Raw genomic sequence first — 17,522 nt, forward strand, 5'->3', positions numbered from 1 at the left:
GAAGCCCCCCGCTGCAGAAAGGACCGGCAACTTCTCCTGCCATTAACCAAAGCGCCCTGACACCTACACACGTCCTGGGGAGAAGCCCCCCGCTGCAGAAAGGACCGGCAACTTCTCCTGTCATTAACCAAGCGCCCTGACACATACACACGTCCTGGGGAGAAGCCCCCCGCTGCAGAAAGGACCGGCAACTTCTCCTGTCATTAACCAAAGCGCCCTGACACATACACACGTCCTGGGGAGAAGCCCCCCGCTGCAGAAAGGACCGGCAACTTCTCCTGTCATTAACCATAGCGCTCTGACACATACACACGTCCTGGGGAGAAGCCCCCCGCTGCAGAGAGGACCGGCAACTTCTCCTGTCATTAACCAAAGCGCCCTGACACATACACACGTCCTGGGGAGAAGCCCCCCGCTGCAGAAAGGACCGGCAACTTCTCCTGTCATTAACCAAAGCGCCCTGACACATACACACGTCCTGGGGAGAAGCCCCCCGCTGCAGAAAGGACCAGCAACTTCTCCTGTCATTAACCATAGCGCCCTGACACATACACACGTCCTGGGGAGAAGCCCCCCGCTGCAGAAAGGACCGGCAACTTCTCCTGCCATTAACCAAAGCGCCCTGACACATACACGTCCTGGGGAGAAGCCCCCCGCTGCAGAAAGGACCGGCAACTTCTCCTGTCATTAACCAAAGCGCCCTGACACATACACACGTCCTGGGGAGAAGCCCCCCGCTGCAGAGAGGACCGGCAACTTCTCCTGCCATTAACCAAAGCGCCCTGACACATACACACGTCCTGGGGAGAAGCCCCCCGCTGCAGAAAGGACCGGCAACTTCTTCTGTCATTAACCAAAGCGCCCTGACACATACACACGTCCTGGGGAGAAGCCCCCCGCTGCAGAAAGGACCGGCAACTTCTCCTGCCATTAACCAAAGCGCCCTGACACATACACACGTCCTGGGGAGAAGCCCCCCGCTGCAGAAAGGACCGGCAACTTCTCCTGCCATTAACCAAAGCGCCCTGACACATACACACGTCCTGGGGAGAAGCCCCCCGCTGCAGAAAGGACCGGCAACTTCTCCTGTCATTAACCAAAGCGCCCTGACACATACACACGTCCTGGGGAGAAGCCCCCCGCTGCAGAAAGGACCGGCAACTTCTCCTGCCATTAACCAAAGCGCCCTGACAAATACACACGTCCTGGGGAGAAGCCCCCCGCTGCAGAAAGGACCGGCAACTTCTCCTGTCATTAACCAAAGCGCCCTGACACCTACACACGTCCTGGGGAGAAGCCCCCCGCTGCAGAAAGGACCGGCAACTTCTCCTGTCATTAACCAAAGCGCCCTGACACATACACACGTCCTGGGGAGAAGCCCCCCGCTGCAGAAAGGACCGGCAACTTCTCCTGCCATTAACCAAAGCGCCCTGACACATACACACGTCCTGGGGAGAAGCCCCCCGCTGCAGAAAGGACCGGCAACTTCTCCTGTCATTAACCAAAGCGCCCTGACACATACACACGTCCTGGGGAGAAGCCCCCCGCTGCAGAAAGGACCGGCAACTTCTCCTGTCATTAACCAAAGCGCCCTGACACATACACACGTCCTGGGGAGAAGCCCCCCGCTGCAGAGAGGACCGGCAACTTCTCCTGTCATTAACCAAAGCGCCCTGACACATACACACGTCCTGGGGAGAAGCCCCCCGCTGCAGAAAGGACCGGCAACTTCTCCTGTCATTAACCATAGCGCCCTGACACATACACACGTCCTGGGGAGAAGCCCCCCGCTGCAGAAAGGACCGGCAACTTCTCCTGTCATTAACCAAAGCGCCCTGACACATACACACGTCCAGGGGAGAAGCCCCCCGCTGCAGAGAGGACCGGCAACTTCTCCTGTCATTAACCAAAGCGCCCTGACACCTACACACGTCCTGGGGAGAAGCCCCCCGCTGCAGAAAGGACCGGCAACTTCTCCTGTCATTAACCAAAGCGCCCTGACACATACACACGTCCTGGGGAGAAGCCCCCCGCTGCAGAAAGGACCGGCAACTTCTCCTGTCATTAACCAAAGCGCCCTGACACATACACACGTCCTGGGGAGAAGCCCCCCGCTGCAGAAAGGACCGGCAACTTCTCCTGTCATTAACCAAAGCGCCCTGACACATACACACGTCCTGGGGAGAAGCCCCCCGCTGCAGAAAGGACCGGCAACTTCTCCTGCCATTAACCAAAGCGCCCTGACACATACACACGTCCTGGGGAGAAGCCCCCCGCTGCAGAGAGGACCGGCAACTTCTCCTGTCATTAACCAAAGCGCCCTGACACATACACACGTCCTGGGGAGAAGCCCCCCGCTGCAGAAAGGACCGGCAACTTCTCCTGTCATTAACCAAAGCGCCCTGACACATACACACGTCCTGGGGAGAAGCCCCCCGCTGCAGAAAGGACCGGCAACTTCTCCTGTCATTAACCAAAGCGCCCTGACACATACACACGTCCTGGGGAGAAGCCCCCCGCTGCAGAAAGGACCGGCAACTTCTCCTGCCATTAACCAAAGCGCCCTGACACATACACACGTCCTGGGGAGAAGCCCCCCCGCTGCAGAGAGGACCGGCAACTTCTCCTGTCATTAACCAAAGCGCCCTGACACATACACACGTCCTGGGGAGAAGCCCCCCGCTGCAGAGAGGACCGGCAACTTCTCCTGTCATTAACCAAAGCGCCCTGACACATACACACGTCCTGGGGAGAAGCCCCCCCGCTGCAGAGAGGACCGGCAACTTCTCCTGTCATTAACCAAAGCGCCCTGACACATACACACGTCCTGGGGAGAAGCCCCCCGCTGCAGAAAGGACCGGCAACTTCTCCTGTCATTAACCAAAGCGCCCTGACACATACACACGTCCTGGGGAGAAGCCCCCCGCTGCAGAAAGGACCGGCAACTTCTCCTGCCATTAACCAAAGCGCCCTGACACATACACACGTCCTGGGGAGAAGCCCCCCGCTGCAGAAAGGACCGGCAACTTCTCCTGCCATTAACCAAAGCGCCCTGACACATACACACGTCCTGGGGAGAAGCCCCCCGCTGCAGAAAGGACCGGCAACTTCTCCTGCCATTAACCAAAGCGCCCTGACACATACACACGTCCTGGGGAGAAGCCCCCCGCTGCAGAGAGGACCGGCAACTTCTTCTGTCATTAACCAAAGCGCCCTGACACATACACACGTTCTGGGGAGAAGCCCCCCGCTGCAGAAAGGACCGGCAACTTCTCCTGTCATTAACCAAAGCGCCCTGACACATACACACGTCCTGGGGAGAAGCCCCCCGCTGCAGAGAGGACCGGCAACTTCTCCTGTCATTAACCATAGCGCCCTGACACATACACACGTCCTGGGGAGAAGCCCCCCGCTGCAGAAAGGACCGGCAACTTCTCCTGTCATTAACCAAAGCGCCCTGACACATACACACGTCCTGGGGAGAAGCCCCCCGCTGCAGAAAGGACCGGCAACTTCTCCTGCCATTAACCAAAGCGCCCTGACACATACACACGTCCTGGGGAGAAGCCCCCCGCTGCAGAAAGGACCGGCAACTTCTCCTGCCATTAACCAAAGCGCCCTGACATATACACACGTCCTGGGGAGAAGCCCCCCGCTGCAGAAAGGACCGGCAACTTCTCCTGCCATTAACCAAAGCGCCCTGACACATACACACGTCCTGGGGAGAAGCCCCCCGCTGCAGAAAGGACCGGCAACTTCTCCTGCCATTAACCAAAGCGCCCTGACACATACACACGTCCTGGGGAGAAGCCCCCCGCTGCAGAAAGGACCGGCAACTTCTTCAGTCATTAACCAAAGACAGAGACTTTGCTACGGCATTGGGTGTCATTTAAGGGAGCACAGGGCAGCACCTCCTTTACACTCCTGCCACGTAGTGTGCGCTCACTGCGCATGTGTATGTCAAAAGTCAATGTCTATGAGTACATCGACTTCCGTCGCGTGTTGCCGAGCCAGTGGAGGGCGCATGTAACCAAAAATGTGACTGTGCATGCGCGAGCCGTGCGCTAACGCAGGGAGAAAATTGGTCCTGAAAATGGCCACAACATTGTTTTTCAATACTCATAGACATTGACTTTTGACATACACATGCGCAGTGAGCGCACCCTACGTGGCAGGAATGCTGCAGTGTTCTTGTTAACATCTGACAGCCTGGTTTCAATGGGAGTTTTCTGTATACAGCTTGTAAGTGATTGATGTATTAAATCATGTGTTGCACCTGTTTGTCTTGGTTGCATAGGGTATATATATGTGTTTTACTGCACTCTGTTTGTTCATCACCTTGAGAAAGGTCCCGTGTGGAGGACCGAAACGTTGGTTACTATGTCTCACTAAATACAAAACTTTTTTGAATACTTTGTGGAGTGCTGCCTCTGATATTCGCTCAAACGGTATCGTATTGCTTATGTATATTGTGACAGAAACCAGGGGATGGTAATAAATTCCGTATATAGGGCTCCCAGGATACTAAACAGTTTCTATCCTGTTTGGCCTGGGAGTGCAGCCTTATAATACATACACTCCATCCCACAGTTTGGCAAGCGCTGGAACTGAGGGATGAGAGATCCAGACCAGAGTTTGTCTGCTGCCTGATTTCTGTCACCTGTCATGCTAATTAGGAATCAGGTATGTAAGACTGTTTTCCTGTTTGCTCTGGTCTCTCCACAAGAGCCAGGAGGCTGGAAGGCTGCTGAACTACAGAGGGGAGAAGCCTCTTCCCCAAACAGGTTCAATCTTTCTGTTCATTTGTATAAGACTGCAAAAGTACCTTGTTTTGTTGTTGGGAGTGGAAAAGCCACTTCCAACCCTGAGTTAGGGAAATCTAAGTTAAGTTATCGCTCAGGTGAGCAGCTTTTGTTTTGATGTGTTTCTGTTGTATGCACTGTGGCAGTCTCAGTGCCTGGGACTGAATAAACCAGGCATAGCCTGTTTAAAGGAACAGTACGTGACGCCTCATCATTTAACCTACCCTAAAAGACCGTGTTCTAAACAGTCCCGGACAAACGACGGAGCCCCAGAGTAAGCTGTTTGTCACATATGGTGGAGAATGCGGGCAGAACACTAAAAGGTCTGCGGGTTAAAGAACTTTAAAAAAAAAAAAAAAAAAAGTTTTTTTTTCTCTCTCTCCAAACAAGATGGAAGACGTGGTGAGTGCGCTGGTATGCAATGTCGCTGTCCAGAAAGACGTGAATGAAGCCCAGCAAAAGATTAATGCAGCCCTGCAACAGGCGAATGAAACCCAGCAACAGCTGTTAATAGCCCAGCAAGAGACTAATGCAAACCAGCAACGGCTGTTAATAAACCAGCAAGAGACAAACCGCTTGCTGAGAGAGGAGCAACAACGGTTCGCCCAGGGCTTACAGCAGGAACTCGAGATCCTAAGGGGGACTATCAGTAACCTTCCACTGGCAGAGGCAGCCCCAGTCCCGAAAATGACCAGGGCAAGCCACTACCTTCAGAAGATGGGACCCTCGGATGATGTGGAAGCCTATCTTCTCACGTTTGAACGCACGGCACAGAGAGAGGGATGGCCAGAAGCTGAGTGGGCTGGTCTAATCGCACCCTTCCTAAGCGGCGAACCCCAGAAGGCTTACTTTGATCTAGAGCCAGCCGAAGCTAACGTCTATGCAAAATTGAAGTTCGAGATCCTCGCCCGCCTCGGCGTAACCACGGCTGTTCGCGCCCAAAGGTTTCACGCATGGTCCTTCACGATGGATAAAGCCACCCGAAGCCAGATGTATGACCTCATCCACCTCGCCCGGAAGTGGCTACAACCCGAGATCAACTCAGTCAGCCACATCGTGGAACGGTTGGTCATGGACCAGTTCTTGAGAAAACTTCCCTCTGCCTTACGCCGTTGGGTCAGTCGGAGTGACCCCCACAATGCGGATGAGCTTGTGGCCCTCGTAGAAAGGTACAATGCAGCAGAAGAGAACCCGCAACCCACAGTCGTGGAGCAACCCCACTACCCAAGGTTCCAGGACTCTTCCAGAGACGGTAAAAGGGTACCGGGGTTAAGGGGCGCTGAAGAGCGGCGACCACCTTCACGCAGCACCAGCAACAGTGGTTCACACACTAAGGGCAATAGCCAACATGGGGAGCCGGGAAAAGGCTCTAAGTGGGACACAGACTATGTACCTAAATGTGTAAATTGTCATGAGAGGGGCCACACAGCAAAAATCTGCCCACTAAATGATGAGCCCATGCAATGCAACAGCGTGGAACCTTATGCGCTGTTGTCCCAATGTATGGGCCCTAGCCCAGAGGACCCCTTGAATAACCATTTGTGGGCATTTGTAAAGGTTAATGGTAGGAGGGTTCGGGCACTTCTTGACTCTGGGAGCATGGTCACACTAGTGTCCGAATACCTCTTGCCTATTAAGAAGAAACAGGGAAACAGTTCACAAAGAGTGGCAATTTGTTGTATACATGGGGATAATCATGAATATTCCACTGTTGATGTTTTTTTTGAAACAGAGTTTGGTTCTTTAGATTTCAAGGTGGGTATTGTACCCAAACTGGCACATGATGTGTTAATAGGGACCGACTTTCCCCATTTTCTAAAAATGTGGTCCCCCGCTCAGAATAGCGCCCAGAGTTCAATAGCGGACCATAACGAAGTATTAGAAGAAACAAATCCTTTCCCTTTTTCAGAAATGGAGGTTGACGAGGGCCCAAATAAGAAGGGGGAAAAGGAGGAGTGCTGTAAAATTCCCTTCCCCATCACTACTTTGGTAGGGAATACCCCAAATCAAGATGTTGATCAGACACTTACCACCCCAGAACCAGATAAGACCCTCGCTGACCTAGAGGTCAGTCCTGGGAGTTTTAAGAAGGCCCAGTGGGAGGACCCCACATTAGCGGTAGCAAGGGGAAATATACGGGACCAGAATAGTACTCCTGGCCAACCAGATAGGTCACTTGATTACCCCTACTTCGAGGTAGAGAACGACCTAGTATATCGGGTTGATAAAAGGAAATCAGTTACAACTAAACAATTGTTGGTACCACGGACATTCCGTAACGTAGTATTACACCTCGCACATAGTCATCCATTGGGGGGACACCTAGGGGTGGAAAAGACAAAAGAAAAGGTTCTCCGAAGCTTCTATTGGCCTGGGGTTCTGGCAGAAATTACGAATTATTGTTCCTCATGCCCAGAATGTCAGATCACCGCCCCGTTCAAGGCGTACCGCAGCCCATTGGTACCCCTTCCCATAATAGAGGTACCATTTGACCGGATTGCTATGGATCTAGTAGGACCCTTAATAAAGTCTGCTAGGGGACATCAGCATATATTGGTAATATTGGATTATGCCACCCGATATCCGGAGGCAGTTCCCCTACGTAGCACCTCTGCTAAAAACATAGCAAAAGAGTTAGTAGTTCTGTTTTCCCGGGTCGGAATTCCTAAAGAGATTCTATCTGACCAGGGAACACCGTTTATGTCCCAAGTAACAAAAGAGCTATGTAAACTCCTAAAAATCAAGCATCTCAGAACCTCAGTCTATCATCCACAAACAGATGGTTTAGTGGAAAGGTTCAATAAAACCTTAAAGAGCATGTTACGGCGGGCGGTTGATAAAGATGGGAAAAACTGGGATTGTTTGTTACCGTACCTGTTATTTGCCATTAGGGAAGTTCCCCAATCATCCACAGGCTTCTCCCCGTTTGAACTATTGTATGGCCGACACCCAAGGGGCTTATTGGATATAGCCAAAGAGACTTGGGAACATGAGGTTACCCCTTACAGAAGTGTAATAGAGCATGTTGCCCAGATGCAGGACCGCATTGCTGCAGTCCTACCCATAGTGAGGGAACACATGGAGAAAGCTCAAGAAGCACAGAGGAATACGTATAATAAGGGTGCTAGGGTCAGAATTTTTTTTCCAGGTGATAGGGTACTAGTTCTGGTTCCCACCGTGGAGAGTAAATTCCTTGCTAAATGGCATGGGCCATATGAGGTCTTGGAAAGAGTGGGAGAAGTAAATTATAAGGTAAGACAGCCAGGTAGGAGGAAACCTGAGCAAATTTACCATATAAACCTACTCAAGCCCTGGAAAGATAGAGAAGTCTTGTTAACCCTAGTACCCCCAGGTCCGTCAGAGAATCAAGAAACTGACCCAGAGGTTAGCATAGCTGAAACCCTGTCTGTTCATCAGAAACGAGAGGTTCAGAATTTAGTGAGAAGAAACAAAGAAATCTTCTCTATACAGCCAGGTAGAACTAGCGTAATTGAACATGACCTAGTCTCTGAACCGGGGGTCCGAGTTAACCTTAAACCGTACCGAATCCCGGAGGCCAAAAGAAAGGCTATAAGTTTAGAGGTTAAAAAAATGCTAAAACTAGGTGTAATTGAGGAATCCCAAAGTGGGTGGAACAGCCCTATAGTCTTAGTCCCAAAGCCAGATGGTACAACAAGGTTTTGTAATGACTACCGGAAACTAAACGCGGTGTCAAAATTTGATACTTATCCTATGCCCAGGGTAGATGAACTTGTAGAGAGACTGGGCAAAGCCCGATATCTCACAACCCTAGACCTAACAAAAGGGTACTGGCAGGTTCCCCTCACAGAAAGGGCAAAAGAAAAGACAGCCTTCTCAACCCCAGACGGCCTCTTTCAGTATAAGGTGTTGCCTTTTGGCTTACATGGAGCTCCCGCCACATTCCAAAGAATGATGGATAAAATTTTAAAACCACATGCTCGGTATGCTGCCGCCTACCTGGATGATGTGGTAATCCATAGTGAGGATTGGCAATCCCACCTTCCAAAGGTCCAAGCTGTGCTTGACGCAGTCCGGTCTGCTGGACTAACTGCTAACCCCGCTAAATGCACTATTGGTCTGGAGGAGGCCAAGTATCTGGGATATTCTATTGGCAGAGGTTTACTCAAACCCCAAACACTCAAAGTGGAGGCGATACAAAATTGGCCAAGGCCAGTTACAAAAAAACAAGTAAGGACCTTTTTGGGGTTAATTGGGTACTATAGAAGGTTTATTCCCAATTTTGCAACTAAGGCAACCCCACTAACTGACCTCACAAAAGCAAGAGGACCGCTAATGGTAAAGTGGTCCCCCGAAACCGAACAAGCCTTTAGAAGCCTGAAAGAAGCTCTCTGTGCCCAACCAGTGTTGGTCACACCTGACTTCTCCAAAGAGTTTGTAGTCCAAACCGACGCATCTGAGGTAGGGCTGGGGGCGGTACTCTCCCAGGAGTCTCAAGGTGAGGAGCACCCCATCCTTTATTTAAGTAGGAAACTAAATCCCCAGGAGAAAAATTACTCCATAGTAGAGAAAGAGTGTCTCGCAATAAAGTGGGCTGTAGAGACGCTCAAATACTACCTGTTGGGGAGAAAATTCCTGTTGGTCACAGATCATGCACCCCTTACCTGGATGTGTCAAAACAGGGAAAAGAATGCTAGAGTGACCAGGTGGTTCCTAAGCCTACAACCCTTTAAATTTTCTGTGGAACACAGGTCAGGGCACAAACATGGCAATGCTGACGGGTTGTCAAGGATGCACTCCCTAATATACATGGTCGCTCATCCCTCGAGGTCTGAGCTGGGGGGGAGGATATGTGACAGAAACCAGGGGATGGTAATAAATTCCGTATATAGGGATCCCATGATACTAAACAGTTTCTATCCTGTTTGGCCTGGGAGTGCAGCCTTATAATACATACACTCCATCCCACAGTTTGGCAAGCGCTGGAACTGAGGGATGAGAGATCCAGACCAGAGTTTGTCTGCTGCCTGATTTCTGTCACCTGTCATGCTAATTAGGAATCAGGTATGTAAGACTGTTTTCCTGTTTGCTCTGGTCTCTCCACAAGAGCCAGGAGGCTGGAAGGCTGCTGAACTACAGAGGGGAGAAGCCTCTTCCCCAAACAGGTTCAATCTTTCTGTTCATTTGTATAAGACTGCAAAAGTACCTTGTTTTGTTGTTGGGAGTGGAAAAGCCACTTCCAACCCTGAGTCAGGGATATCTAAGTTAAGTTATCGCTCAGGTGAGCAGCTTTTGTTTTGATCTGTTTTCTGTTGTATGCACTGTGGCAGTCTCAGTGCCTGGGACTGAATAAACCAGGCCCAGCCTGTTTAAAGGAACAGTACGTGACGCCTCATCATTTAACCTACCCTAAAAGACCGTGTTCTAAACAGTCCCGGACAAACGACGGAGCCCCAGAGTAAGCCGTTTGTCACAATATATATATATATATATATATATATATATATATATATATATATACAGTGTTCGACAAACCTATACATTTGCTCGCCCCGGGCGAGTGGATTTAACCCCCGGGCAAGTAAATATTGGCCCAAGCAGCACACGTTTGGTACTAGGTGGCGAGTAGATTTTTTTGTGATTTGTCAACCACTACATATATATATATATATATATATATATTACAGTGCTTGGATTATAGAAAAAAGATTACAAGAACTTACAGTTATAATAAATGCAGAACTCTCTATACATTACAATATGTCATAAGTCCTTCCCAGAGAGGTCAGTGGCGTAGAAAAGATGAGAATTCACGTATCTGATCCCAAAACACACCTCTGTTGAATTCTAATTTTCTATTCAAACATGCCAACTTTTCTGCCCAGACCTTCTGCATTGAAACACTCACAAATCCCACCTGTTTTCATCAATCAGCCCTCATGATATTTACGACTTGAAATCAATTTTTTTTCTTGTGATGTTAAAATTTGACTGAATATAACGTTGTGGCCATAACACTTTGACACACGCGAGTCATATCAACAGGTTCAGGCGAGTTTGCTGAATATAACAATACTAATTGTGACTGATTTGCTCTTAAGTTTGAGTGACAATTGGATATCTGTCCCTTGCCACCTCCTAAATATCAAGTGTTTGGCATCAGTTGATTTGTTTAATATTGCAACGGTTACACATCTGTATTTGTTATTCTTACAAATAGATGACAGGCCAATGAGATCTTGCATTCAATATATGTATTCTTTTGTTGAAATCCTTAGCCACGCCCCCTGAACCTTGCAGAACCTTCCAGCGAATGTCTTTGAAGGGGCCTTTAAACCGTCACGTTTATTCCTAGTGTCAGGAAGGTCATATTTTATTCCCATCTTAGACAAAATAGACGTTCTTATCTCCAGATTCTATCAGTCCTATAAACTAGGTCAAGGGTTTAACATAAAAGGCATTTATTGTATTTTTCAGGACATTTGTAACCAACATGAACCCCTGAAGTGTGAGGTTGATAAAAACCCAATATCTTTGGTTTGTAAAGCAGATTTATGTCATCAGCATGGAGGTGATATTTGGACCCAAGAGCTCCCCTTTCCACCTCTATTTGGTGGGTATATGAAACCCCTTCCCCTCTGGAAATAAGTTGGGAGGGGAGGAGTTGGCGGGAGTTATATGAGGAGGAGGAAGTGGCCGGGAGCTCAGTCACGCGCTGAAGAAAATCTCACCCTGTTTGATGTACAGTGAGTGGAATTTGGTGGGGGCTGGTGAGGTGAGAATGTGAATGTGGATGTGGGTTGGGAGGTTCGGGAGGAGAAAGAGGGGGGGAAGTTTGAAGGTTATAAGGTCAGGGAGCGGACAGAAGAAATCCCCCCCTCCCCCCCCAGAGTCTCAGGTCATCCTCTTTACAAACTAATTTAAAAAATGATTTAATAAACCTATATCGTAGGTGTCAGATTTTGGTAACAAAAGCATCAATCACCTAGATGTGACTCCTTACACGTCATGGATGTCCCATAATGCAGCATTAGAGACCCTTTTTCATACTTACTTCTGCTCAGGAACAGATGTGGACAGGTATCCATCTATGTTCCCAAGAACGCTCTGGAACTGAAGCGAGACAAAGGGAATCAGGGAATCAGTACAACATTAAAAACAGACCCACGGGTCAAGATCCAGGCTGCTGTCACCACACAGGATACTTAAAGTGATGTTATTCTATGTCACTGTCACAAGACCCCAGCACCACTCTCCCAGACCCCAAAACCTCTCTCCCAGACCCCAGCACCTCTCTCCCAGACCCCAGCACCACTCTCCCAGACCCCAGCACCTCTCTCCCAGACCTTCCCAGACCCCAGAACCACTCTCCCAGACCCCAGCACCTCTCTCCCAGACCCTCCCTCCTAGACCCCAGACCCCAGCACCTCTCTCCCAGACCCTCTCTCCTAGACCCCAGACCCTCATTCCCAGACACCAGCGCCCTCTCCCAGACCCCAGCGCCTCTCTCCCAGACCCCAGCACCTCTCTCCCAGACCCCAGCACCTCTCTCCCAGACCCCAGCACCTCTCTCCCAGACCCCAGCACCTCTCTCCCAGACCCTCTCTCTTAGACCCCAGCACCTCTCCCAGACCCTCTCTCCTAGACCCCAGACCCTCATTCCCAGACCCCAACACCTCTCTCCCAGACCCCAGCACCTCTCTCCCAGACCCTCTCTCCTAGACCCCAGCACCTCTCCCAGACCCTCTCTCCTAGACCCCAGACCCTCATTCCCAGACACCAGCACCTCTCTCCCAGACCCCAGCACCTCTCTCCCAGACCCCAGCACCTCTCTCCCAGACCCTCTCTCCTAGACCCCAGACCCTCATTCCCAGACACCAGCGCCTCCCTCTCCCTGCGCAGGGGATGGGTTTTCATGCCAGGAAGAGAGTTCTATGTTAGTGTATCCGGGCCTTCCGATTGACCCGCTTCAAGCTCCACACCCTCCCAAATGATTGGTCCTAGACCAGGGCAATGAGGTCAGCATGATACAGAGTCCCCTGATTGGCACCTCCCCTAGCAACCAGTCCCTGATTGGTGCAGCAGTCTCCCATAGGCTTGAATGGAGACAATTTCCTAATAGGATCCAGCTGAGCCTGTGAGGTGAGATTCACTGGGGGAAGCCATGTTACATGCTGGGAGCTCTGTGTGTAACATGGTGGCTGCACAGTTACCTCACTGCCCTGCACCCTCCCAGGGACTGATTCCTGCTCCCCCCAGTGACACTGACTCCTGGTTAGTTACAAAGCAAAACTATGTAATTTATAACACCCTCCCCTTTCATTTACTGTTGTTGGCTGTATGTTATTTTTTGAATACTGTACCCCCTAGATTAAACCCTTGCTCAATGGCTTTATTGTTGTGGCAGAGTGTGAGCCCACATGGGTTTGTGTACGCTTGACCCACTGTGTATGGTGATATGTGCTTAGACGCTACCCACTAGTGAGTTCAGGCTAGGGTTTATTAGCGATCTGTCTGAATATCCAGGTGACTGCTGACAGGAAGTGACATAATCTTCTCCGAAGCTACCACAGCCATCTTACTTCCTGGCAAATACTGCTCTTAGCCCCCTGACAGGAAGTAAGCCTCACTTTGGACCTCATTGCCAGCAGCTGCCTCTGGCCTTTAAATAGCAGGCAGTTGCTATCCAACTTTGCTCATGCAAAGTACTTGTACCTTGTCCTGTTTCCGTTTCCTATTGTTACTTTCACGTCTGATGCGCTTACTCCGAGTGTTATATAATTATGCCCTGTGTATTACTGCTGTGACGCGCTATGTACTTGAATAGTGCTATACTGAATAAATAAAGTAATAGCTACATAATGCAATATTATCCTACAATACCCTCATGTTACGCCTGTTTGTGACAGGCCTCAGCTCCTGTCTAAAAGAACAGAATAGAAAGCCTGTGTTGGTCTGAGGAATCCAGCAGGGAGCTGGTTAATTGCAGCTAGAGATAATTAACTAGTCTCCACCTGGCTCATCAGACAGGTAGAAAAGCCTCCTGCTTACACTGCAGGGGGTCTCTTGAGCACAGAGGGACTGTGCTGCCTGCAAGACACACACCTGTAGCATCAATGTGCCCCGGAATAGCACACTTAAAAGTCAAAGAGGTCCCCCCGCCCCAGAGATTATGTGAGGGGGGCAGCCTACGTTACTGCCACATATACCCCCACCTCCACTTGTTCATGCTACGATCTCTGATCTGTGCCTTTGATTCTTACCACGGTCCCCACTTTCTCCGAGAGCTGAGCCCATGACCTGGCTTTGCGCTGGTTCTTCTCTTCTTGGGTGGAAGCTGGCTGCTTCCCCTCCAGAAGCCTCCCCCGTGAGCCCTGCTCCCACCTCCGCTCGGGGAGAGAGATTCGGGCTGCGAATGTTCTGGCTTTCAGTGGACAGAAAAGAAGAAGAAGATCTTATTGTAATTTACAGCTGCTTCATCGTTCTCCTTGTTCCTTCCCAGCTTTGCCCTGTCCCACGAAGCCGGGCCTTGCATATGTGCAGCTAAAAGTCCATCCTAGAGGTGGCTGCCTTAACAGGTCAGGGTTTCAGGATATCCCAGCTTCAACACAGGAGGCTCAGTCTTTAATCCCATCTGAGCCGCCTGTGCTGAAGCAGGGATTGCTTAACCAGTGCTCAAAGTGTTATAATACTGAGGCAACAAACGCCACTACTTTTAATTTAACACCAGCCCTTCCTCACCTTTCTTTATTACATTTTCCGGGAGCGCGGCCGCGTGCGTGAGGCAAGGACCTTCACGGTGGTGTTTTCTGATACGCTACCAGCGCCATGCGCCACCGCCGGGAGACAGTCAGAGAATGGGGAGGGTAATGCAGGGGTGCGCAAACTGGGGGGCGTGGGATTTTCTAGGGGGCGGCGCGGTGGTTGCAGAGGCCCTGCGCTCTTCCCGCTGGCGTGTAAATGAAATGTCAGAGGAGGCGTGAGACTTCTGCAACTTCCCTTGCGCGTCACCATGAAAACGCGGCGTTCAATGGCAGCGTGGGGTCAAATGGCAACACGTCACATGATGTTGTGATGTCATATGACGTGCGGAGCCCAGGAGCAGGTAAGGAGGGGTAGAGCAGGCAAGGTGAGCACAGACAGGGGTCCGCGAACTGAAGAGTTTGCACATCCCTGGGTTAATGCACGGCTAAGAAAGGGGTGCAGGAAGGAGGGGAGGCGCTGGCAAGGTGAGCACAGACAGGGGTCCGCGAACGGAAGAGTTTGCAAATCCCTGGGGTAATGCATGGATAAGAAAGTGCTGCAGGAAGGAGGGGTTTGGGTTTTTAGAGCACTGGGACTCCTTTTCTGAGAGGTGCCATCTATATTCTAGGGACGGATTGCACCTCAATGAAGAGGGATCTTCTGTGCTAGGGGGGAGAATGCTAAAAAGGCTGGAGGAGATTTTAAACTAGGATGGAGGGGAGGGGAATGAAACAGATAATGAACTAAATGGAATAGATGAGGATACAAGGTGGTATGGGGGTAGAATGGGGGCAAGTGCAAGTTTGACAAGCAGTGAGATACCCATAGTAAATAGAGATTATACTAGAAAACTTCTAAAGACTAAAGCAAGTGGGAGCAGAAAGGAAGGCGCAGATAAGATAATAGTACAGGCTGAAAAAAACCTGAAATGCATGCTTGCTAATGCAAGAAGCCTGACAGATAAAATGGGGGAGCTTGAATTAATAGCTGCAAGGGAGCAGTGTGATATCATAGGCATTACTGAAACATGGTGGGATGAAACTCATGACTGGACAGTTAATTTAGAGGGTTATTCCCTTTTTCGGAAGGATCGCACAAATAGAAGGGGAGGTGGAGTATGTTTATATGTTAAACCAGATCTAAAACCTATTATAAGGGATGATGTTTATGAAGGGAATGATGCAAATGTAGAGAGGGATGGACAATCTAACTTATGAGGAGAGGCTAGCTAAATTACATTTATTTACATTAGAAAAGAGGCGTCTAAGAGGGGATATGATAACTATATACAAATATATTCAGGGACAATACAAGGAGCTTTCAAAAGAACTATTCATCCCACGGGCAGTACAAAGGACTCGGGGCCATCCCTTAAGGTTGGAGGAAAGGAGATTTCACCAGCAACAAAGGAAAGGGTTCTTTACAGTAAGGGCAGTTACAGTGTGGGGTTCATTACCCATGGAGACTGTGATGGCAGATACAATAGATATATTCAATAAAAGGTTGGCTATCTTTTTAGATGGGAAAGGTGTACAGGGATATACCAAATAAGTATACATGGGAAGGATGTTGATCCAGGAATTAATCTGATTGCCAATATTTGGAGACAGGAAGGAATTTATTTTCCCCTTATGAGATATCATTGGATGATATGACTCTGGGGTTTTTTGTTTGCCTTCCTCTGGATCAATAAGTATTGTGACAGAAACCAGGGGATGGTAATAAATTCCGTATATAGGGCTCCCAGGATACTAGACAGTTTCTATCCTGTTTGGCCTGGGAGTGCAGCCTTATAATACATACACTCCATCCCACAGTTTGGCAAGCGCTGGAACTGAGGGATGAGAGATCCAGACCAGAGTTTGTCTGCTGCCTGATTTCTGTCACCTGTCATGCTAATTAGGAATCAGGTATGAAAGACTGATTTCCTGTTTGCTCTGGTCTCCCCACAAGAGCCAGGAGGCTGGAAGGCTGCTGAACTACAGAGGGGAGAAGCCTCTTCCCCAAACAGGTTCAATCTTTCTGTTCATTTGTGTAAGACTGCAAAAGTACCGTGTTTTGATGTTGGAAGTGGAAAAGCCACTTCCAACCCTGAGTCAGGGATATCTAAGTTAAGTTATCGCTCAGGTGAGCAGCTTTTGTTTTGATCTGTTTTCTGTTGTATGCACTGTGGCAGTCTCAGTGCCTGGGACTGAATAAACCAGGCATAGCCTGTTTAAAGGAACAGTACGTGACGCCTCATCATTTAACCTACCCTAAAAGACCGTGTTCTAAACAGTCCCGGACAAACGACGGAGCCCCGGAGTAAGCCGTTTGTCGCATATGGTGGAGAGTGCGGGCAGAGCACTAGGGGGTCTGCGGGTTGAAGAACTTTGAAAAAAAAAAAAAAAAAAAGTTTTTTTTCATCCTCTGCAAACAAGATGGAAGACGTGGTGGGTGCGCTGGTACGCAATGTCGCTGCCCAGAAAGACGTGAATGAAACCCAGCAACAGCTGTTAATAGCCCAGCAAGAAACTAATGCAAACCAGCAGCAGACGAATGCAGCCCAGCAACAGCTGCTAATAGCCCAGCAAGAGATTAATGCCAACCAGCAACAGGCGAATGCCAACCAGCAACAGGCGAATGCAAACCAGCAACAGACGAATGAAGCCCTGCAAAACGCGAATGCAAACCAGCAAGAGACAAACCGCTTGCTGAGAGAGGAGCAACAGCGGTTCGCTCAGGGCTTACAGCAGGAACTCGAGATCCTGAGGGGGACTATCAGTAACCTTCCACTGGCAGCGGCAGCCCCAGTACCGAAAATGACCAGGGCAAGCCACTACCTTCAGAAGATGGGACCCTCGGATGATGTGGAAGCCTATCTTCTCACGTTTGAACGCACGGCACAGAGAGAGGGATGGCCAGAAGCTGAGTGGGCTGGTCTAATCGCACCCTTCCTAAGCGGCGAACCCCAGAAGGCTTACTTTGATCTAGAGCCAGCCGAAGCTAACGTCTATG

General features: G+C 49.9%; 1 protein-coding gene across 8 annotated transcripts in view; it reads right to left on the bottom strand.

Moving 5' to 3' along the window:
• Nucleotides 1-17,522, bottom strand: part of LOC142473266 (uncharacterized) — a 111,926-nt gene that overhangs the window by 65,064 nt on the left and 29,340 nt on the right. For all 8 annotated transcript variants that reach the window (XR_012790018.1, XM_075580465.1, XM_075580462.1 and 5 more), the window contains 2 exons: nt 14,045-14,205; nt 11,836-11,894 (listed from right to left, as the gene is read on the bottom strand). Coding sequence is in view for 7 of the 8 variants with exons in the window: in XM_075580465.1 (XP_075436580.1) it covers nt 11,836-11,894; nt 14,045-14,205 (220 nt within the window). In the remaining variant the exon portion in view is untranslated. The remainder of the gene's footprint in view (nt 1-11,835; nt 11,895-14,044; nt 14,206-17,522) is intronic.

The sequence above is a fragment of the Ascaphus truei genome (genome assembly GCF_040206685.1).
Source record: "Ascaphus truei isolate aAscTru1 chromosome 2 unlocalized genomic scaffold, aAscTru1.hap1 SUPER_2_unloc_2, whole genome shotgun sequence".
Taxonomy (NCBI): domain Eukaryota; kingdom Metazoa; phylum Chordata; class Amphibia; order Anura; family Ascaphidae; genus Ascaphus; species Ascaphus truei.